Raw genomic sequence first — 20896 nt, forward strand, 5'->3', positions numbered from 1 at the left:
CACCCGCCGCGGTGGCTCAGTGGCTAGGGCGTTGCACTGCTGAGCACGAGGTCGCGGGTTCGATTCCCGGCCGCGGCGGCCGCTTTTCTGATGGAGGCGAAAAGTAAAAATGCCCGTGTGGACAAGATTTCGCCGCACGTTAAAGATCCCCAGGTGGTCAAAATTAACCCGGAGCCCTCCACTACGGCGCGCCTCATCGTCTGCGTTGCGTCGGCGCGTTAAACCCTACAACCAATCAAGCATTGGTGAATCCATATTCGCTGTACCTGCTTGGACGAAACAAGTTGAGCCAGATCGTAGAAGTGAACCAATAAACAGCCATTAGGCTGGATAGCTCCATAAGTGCGTCTTTGGATGTATATTGAGGCTACACCACGAACGATGTGCGCTGTCAGACTTCACGAGACGAGAGGGCCGCAAACCCGGGTTTATAAATCAACCTTGTTAGCACGTGAGATAGGTCCGCGTGAGATGCTCACGCGTCGCGTGACCGGTAAGCAAAGAATGTCACCGAACGGACGCAAGCAAATGTCAATAATAGAGCAAACAGTACCGTTATGGCTTTATCACAACAATTTACGGTAGATAAGACAACCGAGACCGCTGAGAGACACTGCACTTGGACTCAGATAAAGAACGGCTGTTTCATAGGGGCTTGCTCTAAACAAAGAAAATGGATGCCATCCCGCCCAGCGAAAGTGTATGTCCAGCGCAGCTGCTATACAACTGCTGATGGTGGAGGGCATGAAATTTTTATCGTTGTCACGGAGGAGGGCCTGTCGCTTGTACTCGGCTTCTCTGGCGGCAAATGCTGGGTCCCGGCGCATGCAATCGGCGTCTTGGGCGAGATCTGCTTGGTCCTGCATAGACTGACGCATGCGCTAGCCCTGCAGTGACGTCAACCCCCGCCCCCTTTCGAGGCCAGCTGCTAACCTAAATTTTGCCAGAACACACGGGAGAGAGGGAGGGGGTCCCATTATTCACCGGCGCCTTATCATCCATGATGCGGTTTCGATTCTTGTTCTGTGCATGTTTTCTTTTTGCACCAATACTGAGCTCTATGCTGCACAACTGATTAGCCTGACGTATGCCCTCGGCGTGTTGGACTGCTGGGTGCTGCCTGGGTTGTTGTCTACGACACGAAATGTTTCGACCAACGAGAGACTAACAGCGTCGCTGTAATAGGCGAGAACTTGCTTTTTTGCACGTAGAGCTACATACCCGGAAACACCTCAGCGCCACTCACAAGTTGGAGAGCACATTTACCATAACGTCAATGAGAACGTCGATGTGCCACCTAAGATCACGGCTCAGCCTAAACGCTTGTCTTCCATCTCGGCCGCTGTGGCTGTTTTTTCTTTTGTAGTGGAGAAATCATACTTATACCTTGAGATTTCGGACCACGTTATAGATACTCAGGTGGTAAAACTTAACCCGGCGCCCTCAACTGAAGTGCGCTCATAGACCAGGTGCCCCTTCAGCATGTAAAGCCTCAAAATTTTACTTTCGACTTCATCACCGGGAGACCACCTCTGCTGGTTAACACAAGCAGAAAGCTTCCGATCGTCCCCCATTCGTGTTCTCTGCGGCGTTTTGGCTCCTACCATTTTTTTTACTTCACCTCTCTCCCAACTATGCTCCGCACCCTGCTTGGTCAGGCATGGACGACTCAGTGTTGTCGTCCTGAAGAAGAGTGTACCAGTCAGAATGCATCAACTCCGCGCTGGAAATTAGTGAAAGTGTTAATAAGAGCCTGAGCCAAGGGACTCAAACTTTCAAATTCAATGAAGTCACTTCCCCCGCTCCATCGAAATACGCAGAAAACGTATACTAAATGTTCAAACACACGTGCGGAGAGCGACGCATTTCAGCGCGCGTTTTTTCGCTCTTCAAAACGGCTCCTGTGGCATTAGTGCGTGTTCCAGCCCCTGCCGAACGGGTTCCCCGGAGAGCGAAAACGCGCGTGGTTTGCCGCAAGTGTGTTTTGCATTTACGCATTGAATAATGACGGTAATCAGGGTATTCCAGGGTGCTGAGCGCTATTCCCAGAATCGTGAAGCCGGCGCTTTCACCATTTACTAGTTGTCAATTGAAAGAGGGCGCCTTGTCCTAAGCATATCCTTGTAGCAAGGTGTTGAACCGGAACAGAACCAAACCGTTAAACCTGAACCGAACCGGTATCTTTGCCGCAACTAAACCTGAAGCCGAACCACTGCTTTTTGCGCACGCTGAACCCGAACAGGAACTGAACCGAAAAAAAAATATATAACGGTTACTCCTTCGCAACAAAACGATTCGACCATCTATGATTCATAACGCACGGTTGATGGATTTAGGCTTTTCTCTTTGACGCAGTCCGATCTTCGCGATCTTTGACACAATTTCCCCCTAAGATCAATCACCTCGCTGTAATAGTTTTCCTTGTGGTCACGAGTCTGGAAGGATCGTGCTGAAATGTGCGAAATGGTGTGTTGCTGCAATGAGCGCACGAGTAGGATGCAAGGCTTGGCAAAAAAATGTTACACTCTGAGCAACTTCCAGCAGATGTGAAAGACCTACTTCACCCTGCCTTTGCTGGGACTGTGCAGAGGCAGTCAGGCGGTAAAGTTGCGGCATGCACTGCTCACTTGTGAAGGCTGAAGCCCCAAATGTCCCTACTTGTAGCCCCTAAAATGTTTGAAATATTGGCAGGTCTCAAAGTTTCCGTTTCAAAGTCTATTACTGAAAGCACGAAGGAATGGGTTACAGAGTTAGGTATACAAGAGGACGTCCCAAGTTTTGAAACCGACTGGGAGCATAATCGTTACAATGAAAATAACACTGCGACAGACGAGATACAGGAAGAAAAAGAGGCATACTTGGGCTGAGTAGCAAACGATTGATTTTATTGTTCTAGGGAATATACTTTACACAAGCCAGCCAAATCCCACACAATCAGAAAGCGACAAAAAGGACGAAGGGGAGGCCGCAGAAATAAAGTTCCAAAACATACAACCAAGTGTAAGAGAAGACACGTGTCAATGCGATATTTGGACTCCGATTCCCGATAGAGTCTTTTCTAGTACAGGTATTTGTACAGGAAAGGCGCCTCTTCACAGGCGGCTGCAACGCACTGTAGTGCGCGCGTGCGTGCTGTACGTACGAATGGTTGGCTTGTGCTGCTTAATTAACCACGAATACAAAACGCGACCTAGCATTTTTAGCACGAAAGTGTTTTATACCTGGATACAGCAAGATTTAAATGACGTCACATCCTTCACGGAAATGACTCCAGTACTGCGAAGCAAGCGGCATTTAAAGGTGAACCCCTGCACACAGGGTCTTCTTGCGGAGAAGCAACACTTAGTGCTAAAGAGTACGTTATACTTTGGATTGTTCGTTTACGGGTTTTATATTTTAACACGACAGTGTTTTATGCCGGGATACACCAAGATTTTACTGACGTCATATCCGTCACGGAAATGACGCCAGTACACCTTTGCCGAAGCGACCCACCAGCAGGACGTCGCTCGCCAAGAAAACCCACAAGACAGCCGCCGACCCGCAAATCATGCTCAGCTGCAGATTTCAGCGGCACATTTCCCTTTCACGTTTTACTGATTCCTATCACAGAGGAAGCAACCACAGTTTTTTTAATAATACGTACCACTCTGGCAAATCGCTCAGGTCTATTATGGCATCAATTAACATTGCTTTTCACAGGAACGATAAGAAACAGCAAAGACATCACGCTTTGGACGAAGGGAGGTTCAATAGACGAACCTCCCGAACAAGCAATGCAGCAAGGTTTGAATACAATTTCTTTTTTCTTAACAGAGGTAGGACTCGCTCCATCTCCAGAGAAGACTGTTTTTGTAGGGGTGGCAAACAAGCAGCTACACCAACAAAACATAAAGAGCCAGTTTAATCTCACCATGAATGGGGTGCAAATCCAAGAGCGACCTACTGCCCGCATTCTCGGTCTTGACATAGACGAGGACGGGGGAGCCACCACGTGGCTCAAGGATTTGACCGCTACGTGGAAAAACGCGTTCTTCGATGAACGCGTTCTTCGCTTTTGTAAACGGATTGTTGGATCCAAAGGCGACGTACGGGCACAACTTCTATAGACTCACAAAAAAAAAAAACAACGAGAGTCTTTAGAATACCTTAACCGCGAAGCCATGCGAGTTGTCTCTGGTCCTCCTCGCTTCGCAATGGTTTATAATCTCCACCTTGACTGAGGGATGAACACCATTGAAGACAGAGCTGAAAACTTAGAAGTCTCACAACTACTACGCCTTGAAAGCACGGAAGGCGGCAGGGCAATTCGTGAACTTGATCCCTCGCTGGACACGAAGCCTCCGATCTACCAACCGCCTGAACCATGGAAACAAATAGCGATCGATGATCACCGGCCCATTCCGATAAACACAAACACAGCACATCCGACCCTCCGCCAACCAGCAGCAACGACACACCTGAAAGAGCTCCAGCGTATCGATGACGACGAAAGGGTGGGCAGGATTTACACTTACGCAGCTCTTCAAGATGATCAGGTCGCCATACTGTGGTACTGCGACAAGACCAAAACTAAAGGGGCCAAGGCTCTCCGTGGTAGCCCATCTGTGAAGGAAACGGAACCGAGGGCCTTACTAATAGCGACCGAAGAAGCGCACAGAATTGCCGCCACAAGCCCGACTGAGGCACCAACCACTTTCCTGCTCTATACGGACTCCAAGGAAGCTGTGAGAGAATGCGGAAAAAATAACATGCGCATTCAGACGGTCGCAAGAATTCGTGCAGTCGCAAGAGACCTTCGACAAGTCGGCCGCACAATTGCAATTCGCTGGGTCCCTGGTCATAACGGGATACAGGGCAACGAGGAGGCACACAAGGCAGCACGGGAGATGCTTTACGACCCCGATGTTTGACATAAACCTCCGTCGCAACCGACGAACGTCTTCCCCGCTCTTCAAGCGTCGACACCTCCATCTATGGAGTTGCTGGCCGACGAGTTGGAAGAGGTAGGAAATGACCTACAGTATGACTACGAGGAAGCTATTGCCAAAGCACGTGCTGAGGGACGTGCAGCGCTTCGACTTCGTCTACCTGAAGAAAATGACATTATCCCTATCCCATCCAGTTATAACCGGTGGGCAACGGTCCCACTCCGACGCATTTGGACGAACACTGCCGTACCGCCGCACATTATTGCACGCTTTCGTCTTCACCCCGGCGACGGTACCTGCAAGAAGTGCGGATCACCTGACAGCCAACAAGTCGCTGACCTTGAACATCTGCTATGGAGATGCCCTGCCTTGAAGGACCAGAGAAACCGCGCACATGCTCCCATTCCTCCGCAAGTCAGGGCACAAACGCTTCGGGAGTGGACCCATCCCGAAGGGTTCACAGAACAAAGGAAGATGCCATACAGGACCACATTTAGTCGGGACACTCACTTCCCCCCTTCCTCTAACTCCCATCACCAAACTCCCCATCGGGTGATAACAAAGGTCAAGGCACGGGGCGTAATTAGATTTAATAAATACACATTACAATAACAACAACAACAATTATCAAATTTTCTGCTAATCAACGTAAGCAGCCACGTAACAGGGGAAACATAAAACAGAGCTAGCAATGTTCTACCTGCTTGTTTGCATAAAGTGGTAAAATAAAAACGCATAAGAGGTGCAATACACCTCACAGACATTTCTCTTGGCAGTAGCTTTGAGTAGGCCTAAAGACGACAGTAGGAATGGAAGGAAAAGTTTCTCTAATATCCTGACTAATTGTTTAAAGTCGGCTTTAAAAGGCGCCCCTTTTACTTGCAAAAAGGGGTATTTTGAATGAGCAACAAGCGCATTCGTTTTTTTATGGGTTTAAACTACAAAACATGTTTTTGCACTTCGCTAATATTTCAACTTAGTGAACCGGTTCGCAAACTGCGGGCTCAAAGCTCCCAAAGCGGTTCGCGAACTTGTTCAGAGCGTGATTTAGTGAAATCGAAACTGAACCAGTATTTTTTTTTTTGGTTCAGCACCCTGCCTTGTACGCCAAGAACTCTCATAGCAACGGTTGTTCTGCCTTCACCCGGCCTCTAGAAAAGTCTCAAGGAGCTAAAGCTTTGCCTGAATATTCCGCACAGTCGTACACTGATATTATACGCTGTGAGCATTCTCAACACCGGTAAATCAACAGCACTGAACTGACCAGAGAACCCAGGATGTGTTTCTGTTGGGGAAAAAGCAAAGATCGCACCACAACGCTAATGACTTCCCGCTGATCAATCAGGGTGCGAAGTTACGGAAGAATTATACCGTGGAAAACTAGCCGATTAAACGCAGGCTCTTGCAAAAGCAACTGAAGGAGCTCGGGAGACACAGTGCCATCCACTGGACAATCAATTTGAAACATCATCATAATCATCATCATCATCGTCGTCGTCATCGCCGTCATCATCATCCCCACCAGCAGCCTCTCCAAAAGGCCTCTCCAAATAATCTCCAAAGGCCTCTCAATTAATCTCCAATTACCCCGGTCCTGTGCTAGCTGCGACCAATTTATCCCCGTAAACTTCTTGATCTCATCTGCCCATCTAACTTTCTGCCGGCCCCTGCAACGATTGCCTTCTGTAGTGATTCACTGTTATTCTTAATGACCAACGGTTATCTTGCCTTCGCAGTGCATGCCCAGCCGACGTCCAATTCTTCTTCTTAATTTCTACTAATATGTCCCTAACACGTGTTTGTTCCCTGCTCCACTCCGCTCTCTTCTTGTCCCCTAATGCTACACCTATCATCTTCCGCTCCATTGCCCGCTGAGTCGTTCTCAATTTAAGTTGAGTCCTCTTAGTGTGCCTCCAAGTTTCTGCCTCGTATGTGAGTACCGATTAGATGCAGCTGTCATACACTTTCTTCTATACCACCCTGTAAATTGCTTGTACGTTTTGCTAACAGCCTACAGCTGCCTCCCACCTCTTACTATTACGGCACACCTGGAGCTTCTTGCGCCTTTTCTTTCCTCGAGGCCTCAGTTGAATTACTAAATAAAGTCGGCCATTTATTTATTTATTTATTTATTTATTTATTTATTTATTACATACTGCCATCCTTACATGGGGCTCAAGCAGGAGGGGCATAATCACTTAGAAACAAACCGACGACACAGGGTAAACTACAGTAACTAGTAAAAACATACTGTCTCAGTTTTCTACATGTCCAATCCCATAAATGCTGCAGACAACAAATATGGGCCGATCATTCCAGTCGCATATGGTGCGTGGGAAGAAGGAAAATTTGCAGGCGTTTGTTCTGGCGCTGTAGAGGTTCAGAGATGCACTGTGTCGATGTCGTGTATGCCGAGCTGTCAATGGCTGAATATACTGGAATAGGGAGAATCTGATCTAGTTGGAGCATACTTGAATTAATACTGGTCAGTCTAACTTTAACTGGGTACGCAGACAATGACAACAAACAAGTCAATGACAAGTCGGCGCCTGTGCTTTGTTTCTTGTCCTTGTCTGCGTACCCAGTTAAAGTTAGGCTGACCACTATTAATTCATGAACACACTGGTCAGGGTTAATGCCAAGTAAGCATTTTTATTTTACGACGTTCCTGCAATGTTTGGATTCCATGCTATTTCATCGGATTAGTAGGCGAGTCTGTCAACCGATACTTTGAGTAGATAAAGCGAACAGACTTGCGCGGTGTCATTTCAAGCGTCTGAATATTTATTTGCTTGTGCATGTTTATTCACAGCGCAGGATATTTTTTCTTTGTCAGTGACTGTAAATACCCGGCTCTTGTCTTAATGCGTGCGTTTTATGTGCTTGTTATTCCTAGTCATTACTGTGGTTCCAAGAATGGCATCAGTCACGAGTAAGATTGCTCTCCTTAGGAGGTGGTTTTCGTTTTTTGCAGGCCCTGGGAAAATTGGCGGAAAAACAGAAAAGTCTTGGCAGACGTTCTTACGTCGTTATGGGCGCCGTCGTATTGGATGTCCCGAAGATAAGGGAAAAAATGAGGTACATCATCCATAATTCCCTTAGGCTCAACGTGAAGCCCTCGCCTATACGCAAATTAACAGCCCTGAAAGTAGTGTATGCTTTTCATTTGACTTGCTCCGCTTAATCATTCGTAGTGCCCACTTCTGATATCCAACGTTGTCATGACGCGCAATCCCTTGTATATGTAGACCTACTATAATTCTTCTCATTGCAACCTTAGCCTACTACCATACCTCGGCAAAGTTGGCTCATCAAACTCACTCATCAAACAATTTTTTTTCGAATCACCCCTCACTCAAACTCAGACTCAATGGTGAGCAGCCCATTTGCGCTCACTCAAACTCAAACTCACACTGAGCGCAAAACTCACACACTCGGACTCGAAACTCATAATGTACTCAGAACTCAAAATGTACTTCAACTCAAAGTGTACTCAAACTCAAAATGCGCTCAGTACTCAACATGTACTCAAACTCGAAATGTACTCAGTAGCAAAATGTACTCAAACTCAAAATGTACTCAAACTCAAAGTGTACTCAGTACTCAAAATGTACTCAAAATCAAAATGTACCCAGTACCCAAAATGTACTCAAAACTTAAAATGTACTAAATTCAAAATGTACTCAAACTCAAAATGTAATCAAAACTGAAAAGGTACTCAAAACTCAAAATAAACTCAGAAACTCAAAATGGACTGAAAACTCAAAATGAATTCATAACTCAAAATGTACGCCAACTCTCCAATTGTAATCAAAACCGAAAATGTACTCAAAACTCAAAATGAACTCAGAACTCAAAATGGACTGAAAACTCAAAATAAATTCAGAACTAAAATGGACTCGCAACTCTCTCGTGCTAGGGCTCAGATGGACTCTTATTTCATTAGCATCCAAAGTTTTAAAATTCACGCATGGTAAAAATATTACGGGTGCAAATTTGTGAGCTTAAACTCTTGCATTCGGTACGATGTGACACCGTAACTCCTGTGAGGTCGGAAACAATTTTCGTTGCAGATTCAATACAGCTATACCTGCTGGCCATGATGATTAGCGCTGGTTGCGAGCAATTGTATGTATATATTGGATACCAAACTCTTGATGTAGGCCCTTGTTCGTGTTCATTATAGAGGCGGTCCAGACTAGACGGTGTGCTGCAGCCCTGGGGCGAAAGAAACATAAGTAGGCGAGGGGCCGCGTGCTCACTGCTCAGTTCATTTAGGTCGAAGCTGTTTAGGGTTACGGTTCCATGCATTCTTGCTCTGCACCATGAAAAAACGCCTTGTGTCAAAGCGAACTGTCCCCGCGAATCTCTGAAACGCGAGGCATTCATGAATATGCCTTTGCTTCTTTAATGCGTAGGATTCTTTGTCGAGTACCCCCCTGCATCTCCCCCAGCCAGGATTGTGTAACGCCCTGCATTTTCACAAAAATGTAGATATCATGGAAGTTCAACTTGTAATTTTATGAAAGCGTAAATGTAGATAACTCATCAAACCAAATTAAAAAAAAAGATATAATAAGAAAAAAATATCGAAAATGGTGAACCGCGTAACACGGGAGTTATGATAGCCACAGATTGGATTAAAATTCAAAGTGATGTGCGCTAGGGCATGTGGGGTATCAAATTGAAGGTCTGGAGTAGGGATGTCGAGTGGGACAAACGAAGTGCTTCGTGGTGATTATCATGATTTAGTTATCGTGAGTTATAATAATAAAGGTTGGACTTAATGTTGACCCGTAGGCGTATAGGGTCTCAAATTAAGTGTTTCGATTAGGGAAATAACGTTGGACACATAAGAAATACATCGTGGTAGCAACAATGACGCAGTGACGGTAAATCATACAATGATTTAAAATTCATTGCGAAGATCTTTGGGCGGGGATTCACGTGGGACAAAAAAATGCTCCTAGGTTATAATCGTAACACAGTCATGGTGAGTCATAGATATGGTTAACATTCAAAGTGATGTGCGCTATGGCGTGTGGGTTGTCAAATTGGGAAATCACGTAAGACAAATAAAAATTCCTCCTGGTGATAGTCATGACAAAGTCATGGTGAGTCATCGATTGGGTGTATGGGGGATCAAATTGAAAGTATCGATGAGGGGAATCACTGGGGACAAATAAGAGATGCTTCCTCATTATCCTCATGCGATAGTCATGGTAAGTCATTATTTAGTTTAAAATTCAAAGAAATTCTGGCTGAGTGTGTGGGGTATCAAATTATAGGTTTCGATGAATACAATTATGTGGGGGGAGATAAAAAGGGCATCCCGCTGATCACTACTAGTTAGCAGTAAACTGCGCAAATTCATCGCAGATGCTAGCACGGTAGCACAAAAGGAATTGTGGTGTCAAAGGAAAGGGTTTGAGGGAGAAAATTTAAACCGGGAAATGACCGCATCGTAAGATCATTATGTGCACTCGCTTCATAAGTAAAAATTCGGAGTTGTGTCGTAAGCTCATCGGGGCTCTACAATTATTGCTTTCCGTGTCGGGATTCACGTGTAGCTAAAGCTAACACATGCTACTTAGTAATGGCAGGTTCAGTTTTGAAGGACGGCAATACTGCAAGCGCGAAGCTCCGAAGCGTGAAAATTCATTTATTTCACTTTCACATAATCCCTATCATCAAACACTTCGAGGAACATTTCGTCTTTTTCTGAACTGACCATCACAATCGCTGGTTCCTGGACTGGTGTTTGGAGATGGCCGTGTCGTAGAATAAACGTCCTACTTCACAAAGTACTCAAGGCCCTTACAATTCAATAACCCTCATCTGGTGCTTCAGAGGGATCAATCGTGCTAGCGGCATTTGACCAGGCCATCTTTAAAGCGTGGCTTGGTCGACACCCTGCGGTTCCCAGTTTCTGGAAAAAAGCCCGCGTAGCCACCAAAACAACGCTGGTGAAAAGCCACAGGGGCAAAATGGAAATGGAAATCGAGGAAACACTTTTTTTAATGTCGGGAAGGGTCAGCATCCCCAGCCACCAACTGCTCACTCTACCCCGCTTCTATAACTTGTATAGAATAGAATTTTGCCGGGTCGGCCATTTTCTAACGATCAAGGCACCCCCTGGGGGGCATTTCTTGGGGACTGCGGCGCGAACAGACGACGTCGCAGTCCCACGCTGTCGCTCCGTGTCGCACGTGGATATCAGACGTCCAGGCGGCATCGAAAATCGGTGAGTGTCATTTATTCGGTACGTCAGCAGCGCCAAGTTCACCAGGGCTCTAAAGAGGACGTTCAAGGCGTCCGAGAGCTGTCAGATTTGCCCATAAATTCTGTCCCCAACCCGCTAAGGCGGCGGGCAACCCCACAAGCGCTTTGTCCTGACGGGGGTTGCCTGTGAGGCTACGTTTAACCCTGCAAGCAGGACGCCCGACTTTTCATCCCCAAATGATGTTTATTTTCTTTTAATTGGGGGCAGGTTGCCGTCGTTGCCTTAACTTGGCGATGTACAGAAGCTACTCGTCGGGGCGTAATTACGCCATTGTTAGCTGCGCCAACAATCAGCGTTAGGGCAAAGGGCTCTTGCAACGAACGTGTGAAGGGCGCCACGACAAAAGAAGTGTCTGCCTGTGCGGAACCTGTTCGCTGCACAAATTTCCGGCGCCTCTTGAGTGCCGCCGCGAATTGGTCGCCGTGCCGAATCGGAAAGGCTTCGAACCAAGCAAATTTGCCAGAATACGTACGGTCATACGCTGCTTCCAGACCCTCATGTTCAATCCCTATCGCACGTTTTTGTTCCCTGGAGGTATGTTCGGTTTATCTCATCGACGGGAAACCGACAAAAATCAGCCGGACACCTATGCTGCAGCTCGGGTATGCGAAAAGATTGAGTCGAAAGCGAAATAAAAGCATCGTGGTGGCGGAGAACGACCGGTCGTGTCAAGAAATAGCCGTTCGCGGTTCCCACCCGCCGCTGAAACGCTAAAGTTATAAAGGTCTTCTAAGCAAACAAACGGCCGTGAAATATGGGTGTATCAAATAAGTTGCTCCTTTTTGGCAGCAGAAAATAGTGTTATGAGGTGGCAAATATTTTACTTTTATGAGCACGTACGTCTACGACCTGCACAGTTAAAGGAGTATTTGATGGCATTGTTTAACAACCAACTGAATATGAGGTATTGGAGCGCGTATTATAACACCTTCTCGCACCGACAGCAGCAAGCCATGCTTGAAAATTTGCACTATTGCGCGCGATCGAAGGCATTCACTGATTGCGCCAACCCACTTACCGTATACGTAGGAGGCATATCAGCCCAAGAGTTCCTAACGCAGGCTTGTTGACGGATGTTCAGTGCTGCTATGTGTCGAACCAACCACTCTTTCAAGATGGCTTGCCAACAATTAACGAGTACAATTATATAAGACTTTATTACTTAACTAGTCAATATTCAGTTCCATGGTTTTCGATGGTTGCATCCGATCACCTTCCTTCACCAAGACAATATCTTGATACCCTACACGCCCTATCGACATCACTTTGAATTTTAACCTAATCATTGACTAGCCATGTCTATATCATGATAAGGAGGACTCATTTTTTTGTTTATTCAACGCGATTCCCCTCATCGAGACATTTAGCTTGATACCCAACAAGCCCTATTCGCGTCACTCTAAATTTTCGCTTAATCTACTACTTACCACGACTACCTCATAACTATAACCAGAAAGTGTTTTTTGTATTTGTCCCACGTGATTCCCTTCAACGAGACATTTATTTTGATACCCCACACTTCCTATCAGGATCATTAAAAATTTTAATCAAATCTGATTAACCATGACCTTAATGACTGTAATCAGTATGCATTATTTATATGCCACACGTGATTCCGCTAATTCAAACATTGAATTTGATACCCCAATTGCTTTACCGGCCTCACCTTGAATTTTAACCAAATTTATGCCTCACCATGACTATATCATGATTAGAACCCCGAAGCCTTTATTTATTTCTCCCACGTGATTCCCCTCATGGAGTTCGCAAATTTCATACCCTACACGCCCGAGCGGGGGTCACTTCGAATTTTAACCCAATATAAGGCTCGCCATGACTATCTCATGAGTATAACCAGGTAGCATTTTTGTATTGTATTTTCCTGCGTGATTCCCCTCATCAAGACCATTAATCCAACATATCCTAGTGGGATCAATTTGAATGTTAACCCAAACAATGACTAACCATGACTATCCCATCAGTATAGCCATACCGCAGTTTTTGTCAAATGTGATTTCCCTCATCGGAACCTTCAGTTTGATGCCCCGCACACCCTAGTGGCATCATTTTGAATTTTTACCCATTACCCATTTACGAACTATTATGGCTATGTCATGATAATAATCAGGAAAATTTTTGCATTTGTCCAACTTGATTCCCCTCATCGAGACCTTTAATTTCATACGACACATGCCCTAGCGCCATGAATTTGAATTTTAACGCAATCTATGACTTAAAGTGACTGTGTGGTGACTATACACAGAAAGCATTTTTTAAATTTACATCGCGTTATTCCGTTATTCGGGACCTTTACCGTAATACCTTACACGCGTTAGCGGCATCTGTGTGAATGTTTACACAATCTATCTCATAATGCGGTCGTTATTCTATCTGAACGGGCGTCGCCCAGTCAGTTCAGTTGACAACTCATTACAAACAGCGGAGGGGACAGCCGCCACCCCTTCCGCCCGGTGCTCACCTCTTCGTTTTGGACTCTAGCAAATCAAACCATTAACAGAGGCAGGTTAACAACCAGCAAGAAAGCGCCGCCGTGTGTTTTCCCACAACCCTCTCCCACCTTCTTAGAGGATCCATCAAGAGGAAAATGTGCGATAACCATTTTTGATGACCAGACCAGTCGCTTATTATTCACACGCCCAGCCGCTAAATCCGAAAATCAGTTAAGTATTAGCCGAGTTATCGCTCATTAAAAGGGGCCGCCCATAAGGCCTGGGGCTCTCCTCCTCTAGTAGCTCCTCCGAAGCACTGTGGAAGCCGCGACGTCATCGACCCGGCGCAAGACCACCGAGAGAAACAGGGCAATCCATCACCCTCCTTGATGTACGTGCAGTCATTGGCTGCGCCAAGCCCTGCGCGCGCTTTTTTTTGAGCACTCGACGCGCATGCTCCGCCCACCAGATTCCGGTTGCACAGTGAGCGCTGTCGCTGTGGTTCGCGTTCGCGGCGCCGCACTGGGCAGTGTCTCGTGCGTCATAGAGGCGCGTCAGAGCCGGAAAGAACTGCGTCAGAGCGCGCTAGTGTGGCGGCAAGGTATGGTTGGTGAGCCAGGAGAGAAAGTGAAATCTTTTTTTCGTGTTTGTGTGGCCCCTGCTTTACGCAGAGGTCTAATATTTGGTACACGTTGTCGTGAAGGGGTACTCTAGCGATTGCGCGATTGAAATGGCGACCTTCGGAAGCATATTTAGGGCCCCTTTAAGCAAGAAAAAATATGTACAATACTTACCGTACTCCTAGCGAGGGCTATCAAGGCAGGTATTTTTATTTGTATCCCTTCCATAAACTCAAAACACGATTCATTATTTTTAATGTTTCGGTGCAAGATTTGTGTCTGTTTTACAGTATGCTTAGGCATATATCAGCGGCAGAAAAACCGGTGAGAGATCAATTTTTATCAACTGTTGTTATTCCGCAAGAGTATTCGTGCGAAACAATTATTTTCTATTTATGACGAGACACATACTTAAAGAAACAATTCAAGGACCTTTAGCTAAAAACCCCTTGGACCGGGAAAATTGTGACCCCCGGTGAAGAAATGGCGGTAACAAGGGCGATAATGAAGTGTTTCCTGTTCAAGTGAAACAGAAAAATTTCGCCTGGCGTAGAAATTTCGCTAATGCAGGATCAAGCAGTGTCTTCTGCAAATGTCGCTACAACACCTGATTTTGCTATACTGCTATTAACTTTCGCTGCTAACGACAATAATTGCTGCACATTTATTTCGTTCCGAATTACTCCTTCATCTAAGAGTTTATAACGTCCACAGTTTTATCATACTGGTACCGAAGTGAAAGCTAATTGCTTTTGCCATTTAAGTCATACCAATCACTAGGAGGCAACCAGTGCCTCAAGCTATATCGTACCAAGTCTGAGTTCGTACGCCATAAACATGAAACATCCGTAACAAATTGACTGGATGGCATACCCATTCTGCCAGCTAATGTCCATCTGTCGTCTATGCAGGGAAGTCTACCAGCCGGACCTGTTCATCGGACACGGTCACTACACATTCGTAGATAAAACCCGTCTTTTCTGCCGTATGGTGCCACCAACAACGACAGTCCGGAACTTTTCGCAAACCTGGGAATACCCTTACGACCTGGTGAGAAAGTTGTGCTTTTAACAGGATCTGTTGATGGTCAAGCCATTTGATACGTCTGTCGAAGGTCACGCAGTATCCCTAACCCGCCAGCGCCCTCGCAGAAACCGGTTCCAAGACACACCGACATTAAACACAGTAGTCTCGCAGGGGCGGGTTCCACTCTCTTATACCACGCAAGGGAGGGGGAAAAAGCTTCATGATCTACGCTGTTTAGCTGCTTTTCCTTTGCGCTAACCGTACAATTTGCGCGGCAACGGCGCTGCCGTTCTGGGGTGAGCGCACGTTGGCGTTTGAGCCGTGGAGCTTCATACTAATGTATGCTAGAAGGAAATCTGGCGCCACTGTCTAGGGGAGCCGCGCTTCAGCGAGCGTTCCGTCATGTATCGGGCAGACACGTTCCACTTGTTCTTGGCATGGTTCCAGAACAGGCTTAAAAGTTGGCTCTGGCTGCAAAAAAAAAGCAACAATACTACTGCAGAAGATTTATTGAATTTGTTGTGTTATTTTACACTTGAACGTTCGAAAATATTTATATGTCAGTGATTATATGTCAGCTTCATGCCATACGAATAAGAAAAAAATGTTAGCCTTTTTTGTTGATTTATATTCGAGACAAAAAAGAAGCCATATGGCTAGCTAAGCCAAGTAGGCGAGGAACGCCGCTAGCGGCAATGGCGCCGCCCACGGTTGCCCGCGATTGCTGCGCCAGAGTTTTTTCTAGTATATATTAGTATGAAACTCTATGGTTCGAGCAGACACGAGGGCTTACACAGCCACACGCTCCGCTATTAACCCTGAGCCCGACCATGGGCGGCGCTGCGAAGCGCGTCTCGGTGACGTCGGCTTAGAGATCCTCGCATTTGTCGTGTACTTCACTCGGGCTCGCTCTCCCTGCGGTTTCTTTGCACTCGGTTGACATCTGATGCTTGCCCGCACCAGGTTTTGCGTGTGCGTAACTTTTCATCCTAATATTAGACACAAACTCGCATACACTAGCTCAAGGCGTGAGTTAAAGTACAGTTTTGGATACCGCTACGGAAGAAACATTGCCGGCGTCGCCCCATTCCTTGCGAAACCGGTCCTGTGCGGAGCGAGAAGAGTCGGAGCTAAGCATCAACTTCTGTATCGAGAAACCTTTGGAACAAAGAAAACATAACAACAGCGAAAATACAAGACGAAAACAAATTCCAGGACTTCGGGACTGTCGGCTTTGGCAGAATGCATTACTATTCCCAGTATGAGGTAAAGCAGTTTTTCAAACCTTGCCGAACTCCCGAAGGTATTGTATAACATCTCTTTACATTTTCGTGGCATGAAAGTATGCCGACATGCACTGTGAGCTGCAAGAACTGTAGGCTGAGTGCCAAATAACCCACTGAGTGTAGAGTCACGTTCTGGTTTTATACCAGGCTTCTAACCAGTATGGAGGTTTATTGAGCAAAATGAGTCACGTGTACGGTAAAGATACAGTAACGCTGTTTGTTCAGACCTGGAGGAATATTTCGCCGCATTTTCCATCTTCCCAATGTTCAGATATGCTTCATCCGAATTCTGCACCGAAGAATAGAAGAAGCAGGAAGAGGAGAAAGCTATATTTAAACGGAAAATCTAGCTGATTAGTGTGTCGGGTCCCCAGTCCATAACCACAGAGTGAGGGTAGTTTTCTTCAATTCATAAAACGCCCTCCCGAGTGGACCAGAATTTGTTCTTTACGCCTGAAAGGTTGTAAAACAATAAAGAGCTGCTTGGAAATATTCATCTGTTTGGATTCTGGTAATATATGCATATATAAGATTTGTTGCTTTCGTTAGCGAGTACATCAAGCCTTCAACACCATAATCCTTTCACAATTGTTCGGGCTTAAAGTCAGTTTGTTATGATAACGATGGTTCCGATAGAAATTCGGAGCACAGAAGGCGCCTTCGAGTACTCTGGACAACGTTGTCTGTGGCGCCATCGCGGTGACGTAGCACAAACCTTCTCATTGTATTTGCAGGTGAATAAACAACGCACGCTGCACATATGCACCTTCTTGCACGCAGCCACAACGAAAGCCAATTTGTGAAGAAGGGAATGTATGCCACATAGACTGCAGAAAATATCCACACGACCGTTGTGAGCCTCCGTAACACCCCCAAACCTACTAATAAGACGTTTGTGGCGGTGCATAAATAATAATTCGTTAGGGACAAAAAGATTCATCTGATACAAGTAAACGAAAACAAAAGAAATAAAAGACAGCTAAGAAATAGAAGACAGCTGCTTTATTTCGTGCTGTGCGATGCGCGTGCAGGAGCCCGCTGATTGGTTTGAAGCATTAGACTGTTGAATCTTCATGAGAGCATCTCAAATACTGTAAGGAAGCCCACGCATTTTGCATACTTATCGAGGAGCTCTGAACGGGGAGAATAAGCTAGAAAGGACGAGTTACACACGATCTTGTGACCGATGATCTTGCGAAAGTTATTCTCTCTCTCCTCGTGTGTTGCAAACTTGTGAGAGATACAGCTTGAAATTATTCAGAGGTGTCGTAAGCTTGCAAAAATAACTGAATTACTAGAAATACGCGTGTTAATGCATTCAAGTATCAAAGCGGGCGATTTCTAGCACAGGCACTGCTGCCGCTTACGAGCGGAGCGTAGCAGACGACAGCGGCTGGAGTCCCTAAGCCAACGTCAGAGCCAGGGGGCGCCACGCAAACATCTCACCGCCAGTTTCGAGAAATTTCATACTGGGTGAACCTGGGTTGAATTGATAATTCAGCGAAGTCAGATGATGGTGCCAGCGAATAAATTGGCACCCCCAAGAGCTGTCGGAAGCCTACGTAGAACGTCAATGCAATAATCCTTCAAGTGGTGCTTAATGCCATATTGTGCCCCATTCCAAATTTCATTCTTCTGAGGTTTTTATTTTCGAAGTGTTTATCTTCAAACCTAACCAGCGCGCGCAGAACACGCTTGTTCTTGGTGAAGTTGAGCTATAGGATTCGCCGGGCATTCCTGAATTTAAATTTCATGTTCCCAGTGTTTTTCTAATTGACTTAATAACTTGGGAGGTAGTGTAGCAGATGCACGTGGCAAGCTTTTAGGACCAAGCAGAAAAAAAACTTACAGAGCATCAAAGAGGAGTAAATGAAGAAAAGTCGAAACACATGGTACAACTTCAGTTCGGTAAACAACAACGAAACACCGTTCATGGAAGAAACCGGTTCATGGAAAAGGCGGTGAGTGTGCTAAGGAATAATTCTGTGATTATGCTAGCCAATCCTGTGAAGGTAAGAATATAAGTCCTGCGTATTGGTGTTGATCTAAACCTAACGAAGCTAAATAAGGAACTTGCGGGTGCAACAACTGGCGCGCTAGAAGTGTTATACAGATGCAACGCAAAACCACGTCTTTGGGCTCAGAAAAAAACCGCCAGGGTCACTGAGCCAGCGCAGCGGGTATAACATCTTGGTATGCTTTAGATTGCGCACAGAGAACTAAAAGAACGGGAACCGATTTCTTATGGTCAACCCTCTGATTTCTTGCGCTCTAATTGATTTATTTACTTCGTGAATGCCCGATACATGAGCCAGCGTGCTCCAAGCTTTTAATATATTAACGAAAACATCACTGCCGTAATGTATCGTAGACGTAAATCCAAAAATTAGCAGTGGGTAAGCTCCTTCCAGGATATACGCAGCGTGAGCTAAGGTTCAGCTGGGTATTCTTAGGTTTTCTGCTTCTCTAGGATTAGCTGACTATCATGCTTACTGCTGCTAAAACGATTTCCAATCCAATCCAACCCAATCCAATTCAATCCAACCCCATCCAATCCAATTCAACCCAAACCAGTCGCGCCGGTGGCGGCTCCGGCGCTCGAGCTGTGCGCTGTGAGGCGTCACTGCTCCTCGCGCATGTACAGTACCGCTTCTTCCACGCAAATCGTACTGTACGGCATGCACAGTACAGTACGATTTGCGTGGAAGAAAGGTTCACCCCGGTAGTTAAAAAAAGTCGCACTGTTAACGACAGCCTTTGTTTTTTATTGCCTATCTATTCTTGGCCGAGCAGCAGGAAAAGTCGTGTACTGCCTTGTGAGAAAACCAAAAACGCGCGACTAGTTGCTTCAAATAGAGGTGCATCATCATGAGTATTCCAGCACAGGCGCATTTCCGGCACGCTGGAAGCAGTTAAGATTTGGAGAGGGGTGCGTGGAAGTGCGAAAATAAACAGCAATATTATCCAGCCCTCCGGTTAACGACGACGACGGTTGAACGCGAAGCTTTATTCATGCGAAATAGAATGGGAAAGGGTCGAAGACGTTGCTATCAAAACACCGAACTGCGTGCTGGTCAAATTCAAAGCTCAACCAGTCAAGCTTTAAATCTAGAAGGCAACCAAGGAAACCCACACGAGAAAGGTTTGCAATAAAGCATCATCGTCGTTAGACTGAAAAGTGCATGACTTTTCAAGCGTGTACATATACAGTCCAAGTGCCAAGGAAATTCCATCGTTATAACGAATAATTGTTATAAGCGGGTTCCGAAATAAAAAGACAGAACATAGCTCAAAACCTTTTATTCGCATGCCAGCAAGGTCGTACTACAACTAATTTGCGGAAAAAAAGCCACAGTCGGTCACCTTTGTTTGCCGCATGCGAAGCTAGCGCAAATCTTTTCCAAGAGCATCTATGGGTGCTTCACCTAGCTGAGCTAAATGTCCTTGGCGGAAAGAAAGTCCTCGAGGGACTGTGTCACGCATTGGGCCTCCTACGTAGACACTACCTGAGTAGGCTAGGCCACCGCGTCATTAGAGTCATCACTGTTTGCATTTTTTGTGCACAATACTATAACCGGATTCAATCGTTATATCCTATATCGTGGCACTGGAGCATTGTAATAAGCGGTTTATTTTACCATAGAAAGAATACAAAAGTTGACGGTGCCTTAGCTGTTCATCGTTATATCCGATATATTGTTATAAACGGTATCGTTATAAGTGAACTGGACTGTATATAGGTGGCAGATTGTAAAACTCGACCGAACCATTAAGTTGTGAAACTTAGGGAATGTTTTTGGCACCCTCCTGTCTCTCGTCCTTCAGCCGCGCACGAATTGTTTTGTGAAATAATATTAACCGACAAGCCAGTAACCATTACAATTCGCTTAAAGCAATGATTTTCCACGACAAGCAATAACGTTCTACTATTATGCGGTATTTATTCTGTAAACTATTCCCCGTGACTGTAGTAAGCGTATTTCTGTGAAATTAAACACATTTCTACCTTAGTTAATGAAGTTACGGAGCGTCATCTATCATAACTTTTGTTTCGGGCTAAACCTTAGAAAGCACCCCCCAACTTTGTCTTCCGCTCGTGCACGACGCCGTTTCGTCATCAAATCTAAAGGCCGGCGCCGCAGCATTCTTGGATCGGCTGCACACACAGGCTTTGTAGGACCATTTACCTGGAAGATATTCATCGATACGCCAAACTTGCTGGACGCAAGAAAAACTTGCACAAAGGAACGGACTTGCACTTCGAGCTTGACTTCCAGTTTTTCGCATTGAGCGTCGTCTG

At 45.8% G+C, this 20896-nt stretch overlaps 1 protein-coding gene across 1 annotated transcript in view; it reads left to right on the forward strand.

Moving 5' to 3' along the window:
• Positions 1-20896, forward strand: part of LOC144139219 (uncharacterized) — a 73232-nt gene that overhangs the window by 32105 nt on the left and 20231 nt on the right. The window contains exons 5-6 of the mRNA XM_077671639.1: positions 7906-8009; positions 15196-15334. Of these exons, the coding sequence (XP_077527765.1) occupies positions 7906-8009; positions 15196-15334 (243 nt within the window). The remainder of the gene's footprint in view (positions 1-7905; positions 8010-15195; positions 15335-20896) is intronic.

This window comes from Haemaphysalis longicornis, unplaced genomic scaffold (genome assembly GCF_048455015.1).
Source record: "Haemaphysalis longicornis isolate Haplotype H1 unplaced genomic scaffold, Haemaphysalis longicornis Haplotype H1 scaffold_5, whole genome shotgun sequence".
NCBI lineage: Eukaryota > Metazoa > Arthropoda > Arachnida > Ixodida > Ixodidae > Haemaphysalis > Haemaphysalis longicornis.